Consider the following 20,419-nt stretch of genomic DNA (forward strand, 5'->3'; position numbering starts at 1 on the left):
ATACGGGATAAGGTTTAGGCTACCTTTCCTCACCTATTTAGTCTACTCAGAACTATTTGGAAATTATGAAATAATTGAAATAACTGAAATAACCCTAGACTGTTTACTTCCTGTTCCTTGAGTGAGAGAGTGCACTTGAATCCTAAGTTTCTAATCACAGCATAATCACCGATGCTCACACACCATTAGAAAATGTGCTTTTCTGCGAGACTACTGGATGTTCCTGTTTTTAGGTTGCGACAGTCTCTGAGAAGTCTCGCATCCTTGAACTGGAAAGGGACCTTGCTTTGAGAGACAAAGAAGTGGCCGCCCTTCGGCAACATTTGGAGTCTGGTCCTGGACAAACTTCTTCTACTGGGGACCCAACAGCTTCGGTCCTTCAGGAAGAGCTGAGTTTTCTTCGTACCCAGCTCTCCTCCCAAGCTGCTAGCCATGAGACAGCACTAGCTGCCCTGCGCACCAAGCTGGAAGCAGAAACAAAAGCACATTCTGAGGCTTTGGCTCAACTCCAAGCCACTTCGGCACTTTTATCAAAAGATAACGAGCAGCTTCATGCACGATTGGCCGAGGCAGAAAAGGAGACAGCGGATGTCATTGAGCTATGGCGTGCCAAACTAGCTTCAGCCGTCACTTCTCATCAGCAAGCCATGGAGGAGCTTAAGGCCACCTCAGGCAAGGGGACCGGAGACCCCCAGGCAGCCGAACTTAAGTTGCGAGAAACTATGGAGAGGCTAAAGTTGGAGCAAAAACTAAAGCTAGAGGAAAGTCTAGCCAAGCAGATTGCTGAATCTATGAGGTGGGCACAAGATGTTGAAGATCTCCGAAAACAGCTACAAGCTGTGACCGAGGAGAAGGAGCGTCTTGTGGAATCTCTTCGCACTAACCTGGAGAGTGCGGAGGACCAGCACCTGGTTGAGTTAGAAGAAGCTTTGGGTAAACTGCACAATGCTGAGATTAGGGTGAAAGAGCTAGAAGAGGACAACTCTAAACTGCAACACCAGGTGGATGAGAAAGCTCGGGAAGTCCAGGACCAAAATGCTGTCATTCAGAACCTTTGCTCTCACCAGAGCCAAGGTGACCAGGAGGTCCAAAGTCTGGTATCTCGAGTTGAGGAAGCAGAGGACAAGGCTCGCTTGCAAGAAGGAAAGGTAGGTTACTTACTGACAGCATTTATTACTAAGCTACTTAATGGCCAGTGGTTTGTCAGACCAAGAATAAAAAATTGCTGTACGCTTAATTAGTTGGATGTTTTTTGTAAACCCCCAATTCACATTTCATGTGGCCTTCATGTGGGCTTTTTTGTGGCTTCTAGGTTACTGAGGTGACCTCTATGCTGGAGGGCAAGCAGAAGGAGCTGGATGAACGGCAACAGAACCTGGCCTCGCTGCAGCAAACTAAGAGCTCGTTGGAGCAAGAACTTTCTGACTTGGTATGAGATCACTGTATTCGCAATATTTGAATGTGTCGTATGCAGAAGGGAATATAGCAGATATCTAATGTTCTACAATGGTGACTACTGGGTCTAATCATATGAGATTGTATCAAACGTTGCTGGACAAATCAGTAGCCATGCAAATTTTGTGCCCATACTATTGGGCACAATATATATGTGATTGCCTGGATGATGAGTGAGTTCACTGACCAGAAAAAGAAGGAAATCCCACTCCCACTTTAACGCTGGCTTGACTTACCTTTGATGCTGGAACAAGATCATATGATACTTGTTATGAAGCCTGGCAGATTATTAACCCTGTAAACGGATGACCGATTATCTGGTTCAACACGTCAAGTTACATGACCATATGCATGTTAATTTACCTTTGTTTGTATTAATGCTCTTTATATTTTGCAGACTAGTTTGCTAGCTATTCCCAGCTACAAATCTTTAACCCCTAGGTTTCCAGACACAACCAAAACGTGGGATATCTCCATCTAAAGTGACATGGTTAGCTTCCTGAGTAGCTCAAATAGGAGCCGACTTTTCTGTGGATACTGTCAAAATCTTGCTTAACATTCTCTTAGTAGTTGTGGTCCCAAATGAGCAGTTCATTATGATGTGTTTCCCAAAGACTCGGTCTGGGTTAGGAATCAGAATAGGTGCTAATGGAGTCCAGGCCTTTCAGAGAGAGAGACAATAATGTAACAGAGCACACACACTGTATTGACTGTAAATGGGTAAAAAAAACAATCATTTTTATTTAAATGAACTGTATGTACATTTAATATAAATTGCCTTTTTCTGTGTCTAGTCACTGTGGAATGAAGTTCTTTTTGTGTTGTAGAAACAAAAAGTTACAGCATCCTTAGAGAAACAGGCGGCATCCTCACAAGATGTTCAGAGTAAGTTTGTGCTCCAAATGTTTATTTTTTATTTTTTGCTCTGATCTCTGCTTTAGCAATTTATAAATCTCTACCTTTTTTTTTGTTTGTTTTTTATCATACCAAGTTGTACTGAAAACTTGAATGAACAAAACAACAGCCGCTTGTCAGTGTTTGTATATCAACATTTACCACAAGGCTCTGAAATAATACCACAGCATTGCTAATTGATCAATAAAAAAATAATAATGGAAAACTAGAACGTACATTTCCTGAAGAAAATGTGAATGGTGCTTGCACGTGGCAAATCCCAGAGGCTAGTCGAGACGAGCATGTGACGTCATCTGAATACTCTTGAAGTTTTTCTCATTGTGCTGAGTGTTTTGATATGTCACATGTCCATGTTGTGCTAATTTTTTTATTTTCACGTGACGTCATCAAAATACGCTTGAGGAAGTTCTCCTCATTGTTCTGAGTGTTTTGTCCCATGTCCATGTTGTAAAAAGTTTTTTGATTTTGCATATTTTTGGGGCGGGGCTGCGGCACAACCGGAAGGCCAGTCGGTACACCAATTTAAAAGTTTGTTCAGAGTATCACCCTAAAGGAGCTGGCCGAGTTTGGTGTACATAGTTCGAAAGCTTGCCGAGTTATAAACCTCCAAAGTTTATAATGGGAGTCTATGGGACAAAAGACCACATTGAGACCTGGGTACCGTAAGTACCGGTACTCGGATCGCTTATAAAAGTCATATCACAAATCTCCTCAATGAGCCGGTCGATTTGACATGTCATTCATGGGTCTAGGACAAAAGCTGCGGGACAAGTTACGCGCCGAATCTTTGTCCGGCACAATAGTAAGAATGTTGCTTTGCAAGCACCATTAATAATAAAAATTTCAAGAAGTCAAAAAGAAAACTTGCCATCTGAATGTCTGTTAAAATGATCATTATTTAGAAAAAGTGTTAATTTGGCCATAGATTTTTGATCATTGTTTAAATACTAACGGCAGATGATAAAATCTTGATGCCAATATCTCAATATTTTTCCTCTAACTTATTGAAAGTTCTTTCAAATGATATTTTTTTTATATTTATTGTAGTTGGTGTCTTGTTTTTTTTTCTCTTCAGAGTTACAGGACATGCTCAGTAAAAAGGAGGAACAATGCACGTATCTTTCCAGAGAGACCGAAAAGCTAAAGATTCAGCTGTCTGGTGAGAGATCAGTCAAAATCATGTTAATCTTGATCGACTTTCTCTCTTAAGTAATTTTACATAAACAAACCAGAAAAGTGTTATCAAGCTTTTTTCTTCCCTTCCTCTCAGGTTTGGAGGCAAAGTTGAAATCGGGTGAAGAGAAGCTCGAGCAGCTAACCAAAGATAAAGCTAAGCTAGAAGACAACATCAGTGAGCTGATAAAGTCGTCTGGAGACAGCTCGACTCAGCTTACCAAGATGAATGAAGATCTCACTCAGAAAGAGAGGTTAGATGTAATAAACATAAACACACACGTGTGCAAGATAATTATAATACATTATGGTGGCTGAGGAGGCCTCTAGATGTCTGTACATACAGCTCGCAAAGGAAAATAATGATGCATATTGAATTACAGAATAGATTAGAATATTGTATCTGTCCATCTCTATATATATAACTAACTCTCTTTTTTGCAGAATGCTTTCTTCTGTCCGTGGTTTAGATTCAGTGCAAGTCAAAAAAAACCCCTCACATTTCAGTCTAGAAACACTAAACACGTCACAGCTTTGCTGTACTTGCTTCAGCACTAACTCTTGTTTAACAGGGTTTTTAACTGTATGCTTGTCTTCGAGCAGGACTTTCTCACATGAGCCTCACATCCCAGTTTTTTGAGAACTACCACCTCTACCTCCCTCCACTTTAGAGGGGACATTTTTTCCCCCTGAAGGATGTGTTTAATGAAGCTAAATAACTAAAGCACATTGTCTGCACACCCTTGCAAAAGGTTTATTTTAAAACATAATTACAGATGAACAGCAGATGATGTGAGATGATGCTCCTGAAGAGCAAATATTTAAATTTAGATTTAAATTAGTCACTTGTTATTACTAACAGCATTATCTGTATTGAAGAGTAAGATTTTACACTTCAATCTAGGCCTGTTTGAATGTGTTTTTCCCCAAAATGAATCCTTTTTTTCTATTCAGGGCAAAAAAACATGACTATTTTGGACTATTTTTGGCTGAAATAAATAAATAGAATTAACTTATTAATTTGCTTATATAATGATGGTTAAGTCAGACCTGCACTGGTTGTATGATCACAATGAACTCAGAAATTCTTAATTTATTACAATACAAATTGAGAGTGAAATCCAGGCAGAGAGGTTCCAAACATCTGTGCAGATGTCTCTTTTGGTGCAATCAGTTGTTTTGCTGTTAAAATGGGAAGCTCCTATGCAAACTGTGGAAAATTTCGCAGGTCTGAAACGGTTTGTTTTAAAAAAAAAAATATATATATATATATATATATATATATATATATATATATATATATATATAAACAAACCGTTTCAGTTTTTTTTTTTAAACGTTTTTTTTTTTTTTTTTTTTAATTTTTTTAATTATGTTAGTTATGTTCTATTTGTAGAACTATGTTCTATTTGTTCTATTAATTAGTTATGTTCTATTTGTAGAAGCCAACATTCTGATTTCCTTTATAAGCTTAATAATAATAATAATAATAATAATAATATTATTATTATTAGGATTCAAGCGCGAAGCACTGGAAACCTATTGTTTTTGTTAGGATTTTTATTATTAGGGTTCAGGCGCGAAGTGCTGGAAACCTATTGTTTTTGTTAGGATTTTTATTATTATTAGGGTTCAAGCGCGAAGCGCTGGAACACTATTGTATTTGCTCAGATTTTTATTAGGGTTCAAGCACGAAGCTTGACTGTGACCAGTAACTGTGACCAGTACTACCATCAGATGGTAGTACTGGTCACAGTTACTCAGGGCCAAGGTCTCAGTGGAATCGGACAATTTGGGGCGCTTCAGCGCCCCTCAACGCGTTTGTCCCCATAACCCCTCAGGGTCCTTAAGGGGCCCCAAAACATTTGGACTGTGAGGAGCCAGTTTTACTAAAATGTCAATAACTCAAGAACTAAATGAGCTATCAACACCAAACCTGGGACACATGTGAAAGAGGTCAAACTGAGGTCACAGTTCAAAAACTGCGGCGATTGGCCACTTGGTGGTGCTATAACGGAAAAATCACTAAAAACAGCCATTTTAAAAAAAAAAACAGTACAAAAACCCAATTTTGTGCTGACTCGTAAGGCAAAGATTCTGATTCTGATTGGATTCTGAGAACTCGGAGTTGGTGGGGCCTAACCCAGAAGTAGGCGGGGCTTGTCTTGAAATGGGCGGGGCTTTAACCGGTAATAATTAATTTGTAATATTTATAACACTAGCTTACTACCTTTATGTTTTTATGAAATACAGCAAAAACGTGTCAGACACTCAGTGTCTGGTTACTGGTTAGAAACAGCTGAAGGTTTAAAAAAGAAAAAAAATCTCCGACAGGCAGAGACGCAATGCGAGTCGCATTCTACCAAGCAAGCACCACATCTGAACGAACCCACGTTTACCAGAACTCTACTGGTTAGTAAGTACGTATTATTAACGTTACAACCCGAAGTAAAAAGCTGAAGAAACCCTAAACGTTAACGGAAAAAACCCGTGAACCCGAGTGACTGAGGGAGAGACAGAGAGCTGTTCTGTGTGTGACTGTGAGTGAGCAGAGCGAGACACAGCAACACAATACATCTGTATGTGTGTAGGGGAGGGGCGCTGTGACTAGCCTATCATAGAACGCTGACACAATCAGCTACCCAATGATGATTTTCATTCAATCCGAGCACAGATATTGACTCGTATTACTCGTATAATACTTGTACTCGGCAGAAGTGCTTTATCCGTACCGGATACTCGTTTCAGCCAAGTATCCGGCTCATCTCTAATGGATATGACTTTGTTTATTTTAGGGAAAACTGGACGGGTGAGTACTTCACATGACGTATATTGTGGCATGACATATGTAGCATGACATGACATATATTGACATGTCAATCCAAAGGCCTTAAACGCTTGAACCCAGGAAATGCTGCTTGCAGCTTTAATTATTATTATTATTATTAATGGTGCTTGCAAAGCATCATTATTGCTATTCTGCATACTTATTATTATTAATGGTGCTTGCTAAAGCAACATTCTTATTCTCTTGCATACTTATTATTAATGGTGCTTGAAAAGCATCATTATTGTTATTCTGCATACTTATTATATTATTATTATTATTATTATTCTTCCGGACACTTTTTCGGCACGTAAGCTTTTGTCCTAGACCCATGAATGAGGTGTCAAATCGACCGGCACGTCGAAGACAGTTGTGCTTTGACTTTTATAAGTGATCGGAATTCCGGAATTCCCAGTACGGAAGCTCAAAGGGTTTTTTTTTCCCATAGACTTGAATCGGGAATTCTTAAAATTCTTTTGTTCTTTCTGTAGATGTAAAGCACACTCTCAATACATGTAACTACCAACTCCACACTATCAATCCAATGTTTCCACAAGTATTGGCCCCCAGTCAATACACTTTTGTCCAAAAGTATTGGCACCCCACCGGGTATTCACGTGATGTCACGTGTAGCCCCGCCCCCAAAATAAGCGAAATCATAAATTTTGCACAACATGGACATGTCATATATCAAAACACTCAGCACAATGAGGGGAACTGCCTCATGGGTATTCGAATCACGTCACATGCTCATGTCCGCTTGCCTCCAAAAGTATTGGCACCCTAGCGTTCCAGTAGCTTTCACAATCTTTCTGTCCACTTGCCTCCAAAAGTAACACTGACCCTTATGTCTACTCGCCTCCAAAAAGCACCGGCCTTTGCGAATACTTGCACCGTCAAAGCCAACATCAAAGTTTGTCTCGACGAACTTTACAAATCTAGTTATTATGTTGGCTTTGTAGAAGCCAACATTCTGATTTCCTTTATAAGCTTATTAATGCTGCTTGAAAAGCATCATTATTGTTATTCTGCATATTTATTATTATTCTTCTTCCGGACACTTTTTTGGCGCGTAACTTGTCCCGCAGCTTTTGTCCTAGAGCCATGAATGAGGTGCCAAATCGACCGGCTCGTTGACGACAGGTGTGCTATGACTTTTATAAGCGATCGGAATTCCAGAATTCCCGGTACGGAAGCTCAAATGGGTATTTTTTTCCCATAGACTTGAATGGGGTGTAGCGATTTTGGCTCGCAAAGCAAGGTAAATATTTATAAGTAATTATAACGTGTTATAGTGACTCCTAAATATTTTAACCTAAGCTGAAATTGATGGTAATGGAATTAACGTTACACTTATTTGGTCTGTTCGTCCAGTGAACAGGCCGTGTAACCTTTATTAATTCTATGAGGGCGCTATCTTCCCTTTTACTTTATACCGTAATTTCAATTAAATTAACTTAATAGAGCATGTAGTTCAGACCAAATGTTGCAGGTACCTTACATTTATGAGCGATACTCAGAGACAATCACTTGTGGAACAAAAATATGGCATTTAATGAAAGAGACAAACACAACATAAAACTAACTACACGAACAACAAAAGAAATAGAGAAAACAAAGATGAAAATAAAACACACAAAAGGAATTGAAAGTGGGGAAAGGGAGGAAGAGACTGGAAAGGAAGAAATTAGAAAGGAAGGAAAGGAATGGCAAGCTTAGACTACAAAATTAATCACACCCTGACTGGGAAATCGTCACAGAAACTTAAATTTACCTTACGATTCAATGCGAGATTCCTACTTGAAATATGCATCTAAATGGATCGGTAAAGGGAACGGTTACTTCCCAGCATTGGCTTGCTGCACAAGAGTCCGGATGCAACAGAGAAATCTCTGAAGAGTCAGTTAGGGTGGGGTCAGATGTTCTTCCAAGTTCTCCAAGATCAGAGCAGTTGTTGTTATTGGAAGTGAAGCTTGCTGGAAGTTCCTTGAAGGAAGATGAAGTCGTCTCCAAGCTGTTCCAAAAGTCTGACCACGGATTGGTGGTGTTTGTGACAATTTAAAGGTCCTGAACTCCACCCATCTTTGGGGACATGGCCAATACTACGACCCGGATTTCGGAGGGAAAAACTCTTTGTTTCAGGTGTCTGTGGACGTGGTTTAGCTATCAAATTTTTAGATGACTTTAAGGTTTTTACCCAAGGTGTATTAAGTTGGTATAGCGCCTTTCGTGCTCAAATAAAATACACCATTGATTGAAAATTGAGTAACTGATAATTTTGTGGTCATTTGGATACTAAACATGAAGGGGAAATAACGGTATAAAGATTATACATTATATACACGGATCAGTAATCAAAGTGTAACTGATGTTACTACGATATTGTGTTCTGATAGAGAAGAAAGAGACAAAAATGAAACACAAAAGAAAACAAAAATGCATTTGCATTAGGGAAGTGAAAACAGATAATTTTGTATACATTCTGACATCAAACCTTAAAAGGACATACAGCATTAAAACAGGTATACATTAACATGCCAGGGTCGGTAATCAAAGTATAACTGATATTAATCCAGTGTTGTGTTCTGATACCTAAATAAAATACACCCTTTTCAAGAAAGTAAGGAGCAAGTAATTTTAAGTCAGGCAAGCCTTAACAGAAGAAGCACATTACAACAGGGTTATGAGAGTAAGAATCTTAGAGTATCTTATCTACTTGTTTTATTAGTAAAAGGAATGTCCCATTGTGTCGTGTGTGTGCGTTTGCAGGGGAGTGCGTGTGTGTGTGTGAGTGTGTGTGTGTGTTATCTGGTTGAGGTCCCTATGAGTTCAATCAGAGAAACAGCATGGTCTTATCTGGTCTTTGTGTAGTATCCCAGACATTTTGGAGCCAGGTGTTTGTGGGTGACACTGTGGGATATGGCCCTCAATAAAACTGTAAAACTGGGTTGCTCAGTGGTTGATTGAAGAGTAGATGCCGAAGTTTAGGGCGCTTGGGATATGAAATCTAAATGACTTGTACCAGACGCTACAGGGGAATTCTTAAAATTCTTTTGTTCTCTCTGTAGATGTAAAGGAGACTCTCAATACATGTAACTATCAACTCCACACTATCAATCCAATGATTCCACAAGTATTGGCCCCCAGTCAATACACTTTTGTCCAAAAGTATTGGCACCCCACCGGGTATTCACGTGACGTCACGTGTAGCCCCGCCCCCAAAATACTGTTCTATGCAGTATAATAATAAGTAGAATTCCATAATGACTACTAAGTGTTTTGACATTTCATGTAAAAACTGCAGTCACTTTTGTCCAAAAGTATTGGCACCCCACCGGGTATTCATGTGACGTCACGTGTAGCCCCGCCCCCAGAATAAGCGAAATCAAAAAGTTAGCACAACATGGACATGTCATATATCAAAACACTCAGCCCGATGAGGGGAACTGCCTCACGCGTGTTTTGGTCACGTGACGTCACGTGTAGCCCCGCCCCCAAAGTAAGCAAAATCAAAAAGTTAGCACAACATGGACATGTCATATATCAAAACACTCAGCCCAATGAGGGGAAGTGCCTCACGTGTGTTATGGTCACGTCACGTCACGTGTCGTCACGTGAAAATAAAAAATTTGCAGAACATGGACATGTGACATATCAAAACACTCAGCACAATGAGGGGAACTGCCCCACGTGTATTTTGGTCACGTCACGTGACGTCACGTGTAGCCCCGCCCCCAAAATAAGTGAAATCAAAAATTAGCACAACATGGACATGTCATATATCAAAACACTCAGCCCAATGAGGGGAAGTGCCTCACGTGTGTTATGGTCACGTCACATGTCGTCACATGAAAATCCAAAATTTGCACAATATGGACATGTGACATATCAAAACACTCAGCACAATGAGGGGAAGTGCCTCACGTGTATTCTGGCCACGTCACGTGAAAATCAAAAATTTGCACAACATGGACATGTGACGTATCAAAACACTCAGCACAATGAGGAGAACTGCCTCACGGGTATTCGGATCACGTCACATGCTTATGTCCGCTTGCCTCCAAAAGTATTGCCACCCTAGCGGTCAAGTAGCTTTCACAATCTTTCTGTCCACTTGCCTCCAAAAGTAACACTGACCCTTATGTCCACTCGCCTCCAAAAAGCACCGGCCTTTGCGAATACTTGCCTTGTCAAAGCCAACATCAAAGTTTGTCGCGACAAACTTTACAAATCTAGTTATTATGTTGGCTTTGTAGAAGCCAACATTCTGAAATCCGTTATAAGCTTATTATTATTATTATGTTGGCTTTGTAGAAGCCAACATTCTGAAATCTGTTATAAGCTTATTATTATTATTATTATTATTATTATTATATTTTCTTCTTAGACAAAAATTTATCAAGAGTAACTCCTCCTAGGGCTTTCGAGCCACATGCACCAAATTCGGCACCAAATATGTCGTAGACCCTGGTCTGAAGTTTGTTGCTACTACTTTTCTAAGCGATCGGAATTCCGGCATTCCCGGTACGGAAGCTCAAAGTGGCCTTTTTTCGTATCCACTTCCATTATAAACTTTGGAGGTTTATAACTCGGCAAGTTTTCGAGCGATTTATACCAAACTCGGACAGGTTCTTTAGGACGTTACTCCGGACGAAGTTTTTGTCTCGGCGTTCCGAGGGAACTTTCGGTTTTCCCGTATTCGACGATGGAACGTCCCATAGACTTGAATGGGGAATTCCTAAAATTCCTCTAAGCTCTCACACACGCAGCGTGCGCAGAGCTCAGGCACGGCTTCTCTCCTGTGTTCTATGCAGTAGTAATAATAAGTAGAATCCCATAATGACTGCAGTATCGACATGAAATGTCCAAATCCTCAGTAGCCACTTTTTGCCAAAAGTATTGGCACCCCACCGGGTATACTGGTGACATCACGTGACGTCACATGACGTCACGTGTAGCCCCGCCCCCAAAATAAGCGAAATCAAAAATTAGCACAACATGGACATGTCATATATCAAAACACTCAGCCCAATGAGGGGAAGTGCCTCACGTGTGTTATGGTCACGTCACATGACTTCACGTGATGTCACGTGAAAATAAGAAATTTGCACAACATGGACTTGTGACATATCAAAACACTCAGCACAATGAGGGGAACTGCCTCACGTGTATTTTGGTCACTTCACGTGACGCCACGTGTAGCCCCGCGCCCAAAATAAGCGAAATCAAAAATTTGCACAACATGGACATGTGACATATCAAAACACTCAGCACAATGAGGGGAACTGCCTCACGGGTATTTGGATCACGTCACATGCTCATGTCCGCTTGCCTCCAAAAGTATTGCCACCCTAGCGGTCAAGTAGCTTTCACAATCTTTCTGTTCACAAAAGTAACACTGACCCTTATGTCCACTCGCCTCCAAAAAGCACCGGCCTTTGCGAATACTTGCACCGTCAAAGCCAACATCAAAGTTTGTCTCGACGAACTTTACAAATCTAGTAATTATGTTGGCTTTGTAGAAGCCAACATTCTGTTTTCCTATTTAAGCTTAGACAAACATTTATCAAGAGTAACTCCTCCTAGGGCTTTTGAGCCACATGCACCAAATTCGGATATGTTGTAGACCCTGGTCTGACGTTTGTTGCTATGACTTTTCTAAGCGATCCGAGTACCGGTACTTCCAGTACCGGGTCTCAAAATGGCCTTTTATCCCATAGACTCCAATTATAAATTTTGGAGGTTTATAACTCTCCAAGCTTTTGAACTATCTACACCAAACTCGGCCAGCTCCTTTAGGGTGATACTCTGAACAAAGGTTTAAATTGGTGTACCAACTGGCCTTTCGGTTGTCCCGCAGCCCCGCTCCCAAAATATGCAAAATCAAAAAACCTTTTTACAACATTGACATGTCATATATCAAAACACTTACAACTGTTTCTTTGAGCTTATTCTGTTGTACTTTTGATTTACATGAGTCCTGGGGTGCAGCGGGATAGGGGTGGGATGGGGGTGGTTGTGGGTGGGTATTAGTTTAAAAAGGTTTTTTCTCTTTCTGTTGTGTTGTATTTTTGCATATTATATCAAAATAAAAACAGTGAATTACAAAAAAAACAAAAAAACACTTACAACAATGAGGGGAACTTCCTCACGTGTATTCTGATAACGTCACATGACCTCACATCATGTCACGTGAAAATCAAAATTTAGCACAACATTGGCATGTTATGAGGTAATTCCCCTCAGTAGGCTGAGTGTTTTGATATATGTATCAAAACACTCAGCCCAATGAGGGGAATTACCTCACGTGTATTCTGGTGATGTCACGTGAAAATAAAAAATTAGCACAACATGGACATGTGACATATCAAAACACTCAACCCAATGTGGGGAACTTCCTCAAGAGTATTCAGATGACGTCACATGCTCGTCTCCACTTGCCTCCAAATGTTTTGGCACCCTAGCCTTCTGTCCACTTGCCTCCAAATGTAACACTGATCCTTATGTCCACTCACCTCCAAAAAACACCGGCCTTTGCGAATACTTGCTTTGTCAAAGCCAACATCAAAGTTTGTTGCAACGAACTTTACAAATCTAGTTTAATTTGTTTTTAATAATACACCCATACAACAAACAGGGAAGAAAGTGCTAGTTGAAGTATGTCATAAATAAGTAGGTCTTCAACCGCCAGTGACTCAGCTGTACGGACCCCTAGGGGAAGTTCATTCCACCACCTCACTGCCAGAACAGAAAAGAGTCTTGTAGTATACTTGCCTCTAATCCTGAGAGATGGTGGGACCAGTCGAGCAGTGCTGGTAGATCTGAGGGTGCAGGGTGCAGTGGGACGAGTGATGAGGGCTTTAAGGTAAGAGGGAACTGGTCTATTTTTGGCTTTGTAGGCAAGCACCAGTGTTTTGAATTTGATGCGTTCAGCTACTGGATTCCAGTGGAGGGAGAGGGGCAGCGGGGTGGTGTGTGAGAACTTAAGCAGGTTGAAAACAAGTCGTGCAGCTGCATTTTGGGTCATTTGCAGAGGACGAATTGCGTTCATAGGTAGACCTGCCAGCAGTGAGTTGTAGTAGTCCAGTCTTGAGATGACGAGAGTGAACAAGTAAAATACAGCAGCCTGTGTAGACAAAAATGGCCGAATCCTTCTAATGTAAAGAAGGAACCGACATGCGTGTGTCGCAATAGGAACATGCGAGGAAAAGGACAGATGATTGTCCATGGTTACCCCAAGGTTGTGAGCTGTGACTGAAGGGGAGATCAGACCTTATGAAGGGATATTGCAAGATATCCCTTTGTCATCTACCAAGAGCTGTAAATAAAACTGTACAAATCAAGTAATGATTCCTCTTTTATAATGAATTTCTTCTCTTCAGCTAACTGACCAACTTTTGTAATTCCATTTACAGGAGACTTGAAGAGCTTCAGAATCAGCTTTCTGAGCAGAAAGAGTTGCTTGCTCGGTCTGAGGAAAGCAGGAGTCAGGAGCAGTCTCGAGCAAAGCAGGAAACAAAGGACAGCAGTGCAAGACACCAGGAAGAAGTTTCCAATCTACAGCAAAAGATCAAACAGCTGGTAAGTGCAGGTGCACACAGTCATCAGGAGTTTTCCTGAAGGTTTGTAGAGTTTAAGCAAAGTTTTTTTTTTTTTTTTTTAACAATGATTTTTTTTATTGATTTTCCAATAAAACTAACCATAAATAAATTACAAAAACCTTCCAAATATGTTGATCAAAAAAGCAGTAATTAAAATAAAACAAATCAGAACAAAAATGTCACACTCAAAACCTTATTACATGCATCCACTTATTTCTTAAGGAAATCAATTAAAGGTGCCCACATCTCTTCAAATTGCTGTACTTTACCCCTTGTAATGTACGTTAACTTCTCTAAAGTAACACACATTGCCATCTCCTTGATCCAAGAGTATACTGAAGATATTTCAGTCTCTTTCCAACTCAAAGCAATCATCCTCCTGGCCTGCAGAAGGCCAAAATCGATAAGAGTCCTCTGATTGTTATTGATAGAAAGATGATCTGGGTATATCCCCAGAATGCAAAGTTTTGCAATGCAGGGTATTTGAGTTTTTGTGATGTTACTTAGGGTACTGACAACCATATTTTAAAAATTTACCAATTTAGGGCACTCCCATACACAATGAATTAAAGTTCCCTTCTCAATTAAACATTTCACACATGTGTCTGGAATGTCCGGGGACCATTTGTTAAGCATTTCAGGGGTTATATATGTACTCATCAACCATTTATGTTGGAATAACTTCATTCTTGTATTAATCGTTTGTATTTGAGCTTTTAAGCATGCTTGTGACCACTCAGTTTCCTCGATATCCTCTTTAATATCCAAACTCCAAGCCCTCATTCTATCTTTACTGGATTCCTTATCATATGAGAAGTGTAGCATATAATATAGAAATTTGGTGCTTCCCATGTCTATGTTTAATCATAATATTCTCCAGACAGGACAGCGGTGGTTCCCGAAGGGCATCACAATGCTTTAATGAAAAAAAAAGTTTCAATTGTAAGTACTTAAAAAAATGTTTTTGAGGGATTGAATATTTCAGACTCGGGTCATTAAATGCACACCTCTACCAGCCCAAACCTTAAAACCGCCGTCTGCCCTGCCCAGAATGAACTGTGCATTACTCCAAATAGGAGTGAACTGAGAAGTAGAAGGTGTATCACCAATATGTTTGCGTGCTTTAAACCATATATCAATGGTATTCTTTAGGAAAGGATTTGTTGTTTGTTTTTTTTAAGTCTTTGGATCTGATGAATATAAGTATAATGTTAATGGGAGCTTAGATATTGTTTGTTCAATAGAAACCCAGGCTGCAGGAGACTGTGTGAGGAAGTAAAACATAGCGCATCGAAGCTGAGCGGCCCAGTAGTACCACTGTAAACTCGGTATCTGTAAACCACCCCTGTCATGTGGAAGATACAATAGTCTAAGCCTAAGTCTAGGTTTTCTATTGTTCCAGATAAACCTACAAAGAATCTTGTTAATTTCCTTAAAAAAATGATTTGGCAGTGGGAGTGACTGAAACGGGTATAAAAAATTCATTAGAATTACTATCTTAATCAAATTAATTTGGCCAATCATTGATATGGGCATTATTGTCCATTTTTCAATTGATTCACGTACTTCACCCATTAAGGAATCATAATTTGCTTTAACAATTTTATTTATTTGGGGGGTAATCTTAACTCCAAGATACGTAAATCCTTCTCTTGCATTAATAAATGGCGATCTTATGACTGGATTACTCCTTTCCTCCTGGTTTAGGAAGAGTATGGAAGATTTTGTGTCATTAATATTATATCCCGAAAACTTACCAAACCTATTAATTAATTGTAATATTGCTGGTATGCTAGTTGATAATTTGGACAAGAAAAGTATCACATCCTCTGCATATAGCGATATTCTATGTTCTTGGTCTCCAATAGTAATTCCTGACAGATTTACTTCATTTCGAATAGATATGGCTAGCGGCTCAATGGCCAGAACAAACAATAGTGGGGACAGAGGGCAGTCCTGACGGGTTGATCTTTCTAGGGTTATTTGGCTTGATAAAGTGTTATTAGTCCTTACACATGCTATAGGTTCAGTGTATAGTAACTGTATCCATTTTAAAAACTTTCCCCCAATTCCATATCTCGGCAATACATTGAACAAATAGGGCCACTCTATTCTATCAAATGCCTGTCTTGCATCTAAAGACAATAGTGCATTGTCTCTGGCATTATTATTACAGTGAATTATATTAAGGACTCGTCTAATGTTATGAAAGTCCTGACGGCCATTCTGATCATTATGCACTAAAAAAAGGGACATATGGATCTAGTCTTTTAGCAAGAACCTTACATAATATTTTTGTGTCCACTCCCATAACACTGATTGGCCTTTATGATGAGCAGTCAGTTGATGCTTTACCAGGTTTTAAAATAAGAGTTATTGTAGCAAGTCTTAAAGTTGGAGGTAAGTTACCAATATCAAATGATTCATTAAACATATTCAAAAGCGGAGTTAACAACTGCTTCTGAAAAGTTTTGTAAAATTCTATAGGCAAGCCGTCCGGCCCAGGAACTTTACCTGAATTTACGCTTTTTATAGCTTGCAATAATTCTTGTTCAGTTATATCATTATCCAATTCCATCCTGGCCTCCTCAGTGAGTACTTGAAATTGAAGATGGTCAAGAAAAGCATCTCGATCAACAAAGTCGGCAGAAGCTTCTGTTCTATACAATGATTGATAAAAGTCTTTGAATGCATTATTAATGTCTTGTGGATCATTCGTGATCCCACCTGATTGTGTGGTTATGCCATTAATGGCTCTTTCAGATTCTATTTTTTTAATTCTCCATGATAACAATTTACTGGCTTTTTCCCCCGATCATAAAAAGCTTGGTTCAACCATGTTCATCCTCTTGATATATTGCGTTCTTAGAGCAAATAATTGTTTTTGTTTGCCATAATCCTCATGCTTATTTATGTCTATTTCTAGTGATTTGTTTCTCTAATTTAACCATTTCTGACTTTTGTTCCTTGCTTCTATTGCTTGTGAAACTAATAATTTCCCCTCTAATGTATGCTTTAAACACTTCCCATCTAATTGATGCATTAGTTTGATCAGTATTAATTTCAAAATAATTGTCAATCCTCTTTCCAACATATTTAACAAACTCTGGATTTTGGAGCCACGATACGTGCAGACGCCAGTTAGTGGGAGATATTTTTAGCTTGTCAAAAAATATAGATAAGGAGATGGGCGAGTGGTCACTTATAACTATACAATCATACCAACAGTTTTTGATTTTTGACACCAATTCTTGAGATACTAAAACATAATCAATACGTGATCTAGATTTATGTATCCCTGAATAACAAGAATATTCCAATTTACCTGGCTTAGTTTTCCTCCATATCTCTTCCTCCATATCCCCATATTTTGGGGATTTGTTTTTGTTGATTGATCTACCAGAGGGTCCAAAGTACAATTAAAGTCCCCACCTATTATATTTAGGCCGTGTAAAGACGATAAAGTTAAAAAGAAATTTTCAAAAAATTTGGGTTTGTCTTCATTAGGTCCGTAGATGCTAGCCAGATTTAATGCAATAGAAAGTATATTACCCTGAGCAATAACAAACCTTCCTTGAGGGTCTTGAACAATATTAGTAAGTTGAAAAATAATTGTCTTATGGATAAGAATTAGAACGCCTCGAGCATAATTATTATACGTTGTGTGTACCACTTGACCAGGCCATCTTCGTCGTACATGTTTAATTTCAGAAGTTGCAAGATGGACTTCCTGAAGAAAAATTATTTTAGGATGCAAGTTTTTAAGCCTGTTCATAACCTGTTTTAATTTAGTTAACTTATTGAGTCCCCGGACATTCCAACTTGCAAGTCTCAAATCCGACAGTTTAGATTTTTCCATAACACTTTAAGAACATAATACATATTCATATTGAGTGTGACATACAAATTAAAGCAAGTAAAAAAATAAAAAAATGAACCCATTAAAACAAATCCCCTTAATCCTTGAGATCCCATTCCCTTCCCATACTTAAACAAACTATGTAAGGGCAGTGCCAATCCACACCAACAAGGAGTGGCAAAAACTGTATAGGTACACTTCTCAGACAGCCCACCCAGCTCGTCCCCGCAACTCCGCATTTCACCATCTCTAACGTCAAACGACTCAACCATATAAAAATACAAAAATTATATTACACGAGCCTACATGGTGCGTAACAAAAAATTAGTCTGCATATAGAAAAAAGAAAAATTATACATATGTATGAATATAAAGAAATATTATATATGCAAATATTATATAAAGAAAAATAAAATTAAAAAAATATGTATATTGCAAGGGGGCACGGTGGCTTAGTGGTTAGCACGTTCGCCTCACACCTCCAGGGTCGGGGTTCGATTCCCGCCTCCACCTTGTGTGTGTGGAGTTTGCATGTTCTCCCCGTGCCTCGGGGGTTTCCTCCGGGTACTCCGGTTTCCTCCCCCGGTCCAAAGACATGCATGGTAGGTTGATTGGCATCACTGGAAAATTGTCCCTAGTGTGTGATTGTGCGAGTGAATGAGAGTGTGTGTGTGTGTGCCCTGCGATGGGTTGGCACTCCGTCCAGGGTGTATCCTGCCTTGATGCCCGATGACGCCTGAGATAGGCACAGGCTCCCCGTGACCCGAGGTAGTTCGGATAAGCGGTAGAAGATGAATGAATGAATATATATTGGACTTGAGGACAAAAATGTGCAATATATATTCATTCATTCATCTTCTACCGCTTATCCGAACTACCTCGGGTCATGGGGAGCACAAGCTGAAAAGTCTTGTGCAAAGAAGATCTTGTGATTCTTGTGGGTGATCTCACGCTTTTTGGCTGTTTGAAACACAAACTCTCGATCTTGAAATAGTGAAAAAGGAATGATTACCGCTCTGTTCTGACCAGATCGGTAACATGTGTTGAATGAACTCCACCATGGGTCGAGTTTTCCCCGCTGACTCTGGTAGTCCCACAAGCCTCAAATTCTTGCGTCTTCCGCGATTCTCCAAGTCCTCCGTCTTTGACTCCAAATAAGCAATGCGTTTACAGCATCAGTCAGCTGCAGTTTCACTCTTTGTGTCATCTTCGGCGGTCCCTATCTGGTCCTCAGCCTCTGTTAGCCGCTTATCATTAGCAATGATATCCGCTCTTAGATCAGCAAAACTTCTCTGCACAGCAGCAACAGAACCATTCATCTCAGTTATATGTTTCTCCACATTGTCAAGCTTATTCCCAAAGTCATCCACAGCACTTACCTTTGTGTTAATCGAAGAAACCGTGGTACGCAAAGACTGCAGCTCACTTAGCACTGCGGCTAGGTCGGCCTATTGTGCATCGGCTATGTTGTTAGCAGCATCAGCGGCTAACACATTCGTGGTAGTTGTTCTGTTTCTTTGTGAGCCGCGTGGTTTTGGTCCAATCCCACAGTCTTCAATAGTCGATTGTTTAGACGTCGTGCTAACCCGTTTTTAAGTCTGAATAAGTCGTATTTTCAAGATTTTTGCAAAGTCGCGGGGAGCACTCAAACTAAGCTACCATCTCGGTCCACGGCTCCACAGCGCCCCAGAGTTTAAACAAAGTTTAAGTTACACCACCATGCTGTTGAACTCTTGATTCTGATCAAAATGTTTTTGACTGTAGCTTTGACTGCAAATCCCAGGTGTTTAGTATTGTACTTCTTCTCATGTTATGGTTTCTTTAGTAACAGCTCATGCACAGGAAGTTGTACATTGGACAGGTCATAATAATCTTATGTGGGTAAAAGTCTTGTAACTTTTCCAACTCACTGCTCTGGTTTTTCAACAGCAAACTACACACTAGAGCTGGTCGATATGTCCCAGAGATGGGGCATTCGAGTCATATGACTTGACTCGAGTCGGACTTAAGTTGCACATTTGAGACTTGAGACTTGCTTGACAAATTAAAAAAAGACTCGACTTGACTTTGACTTGACACTCATGACTTGAGACTTGACTCGGACTTGAGTTAAATGACTCGAAATAACTTGTTTTTTTGTTTGTTTTTTTTAAACCTGTTTTTAAACGCACGCAAGAGCGTAATCTAACCACGTGACGCAGCAGGCAAGCAGAGGTAGAGCGCGCACTAACTAATAAACCTTGACAGTCGTGATGAAACATGAAAGGCGCCACACCAAAAATAATTAAGTTCGGGTACCGGGATTTTGTGCAAGATGAGAAGAGAAGAACAGCAGTATGTGACCACATCGCTGACAATTGAATGACAAAGTTCTATGAAATAAAATTTTTTGCAAGTGCAATGTAGTAAATGGTTGGTCACTGTTTATGTGGAAATGTCAGCTTTTTTCAATAGCACTTGTAATTGGTCTTCAGTGTTAGGCTTTGAGTGAAAAGCGTATGGATTTTTTATGGGGATGCACATCATATATAAAAAACATAAATATAAATATAAAAAACTTCAGAGTTGCAAGCACAGCCATATTCTTGT

General features: G+C 39.7%; 1 protein-coding gene across 5 annotated transcripts in view; it reads left to right on the plus strand.

Moving 5' to 3' along the window:
- clip1a (CAP-GLY domain containing linker protein 1a) overlaps positions 1 to 20,419 on the plus strand; it is a 48,633-nt gene that overhangs the window by 12,724 nt on the left and 15,490 nt on the right. For all 5 annotated transcript variants that reach the window (XR_009649288.1, XM_060883838.1, XM_060883836.1 and 2 more), the window contains 6 exons: positions 234 to 1,148; positions 1,313 to 1,429; positions 2,283 to 2,340; positions 3,446 to 3,529; positions 3,641 to 3,797; positions 13,786 to 13,951. Coding sequence is in view for 4 of the 5 variants with exons in the window: in XM_060883838.1 (XP_060739821.1) it covers positions 234 to 1,148; positions 1,313 to 1,429; positions 2,283 to 2,340; positions 3,446 to 3,529; positions 3,641 to 3,797; positions 13,786 to 13,951 (1,497 nt within the window). In the remaining variant the exon portion in view is untranslated. The remainder of the gene's footprint in view (positions 1 to 233; positions 1,149 to 1,312; positions 1,430 to 2,282; positions 2,341 to 3,445; positions 3,530 to 3,640; positions 3,798 to 13,785; positions 13,952 to 20,419) is intronic.

Source organism: Tachysurus vachellii, chromosome 12 (genome assembly GCF_030014155.1).
Source record: "Tachysurus vachellii isolate PV-2020 chromosome 12, HZAU_Pvac_v1, whole genome shotgun sequence".
Taxonomy (NCBI): Eukaryota; Metazoa; Chordata; class Actinopteri; order Siluriformes; family Bagridae; genus Tachysurus; species Tachysurus vachellii.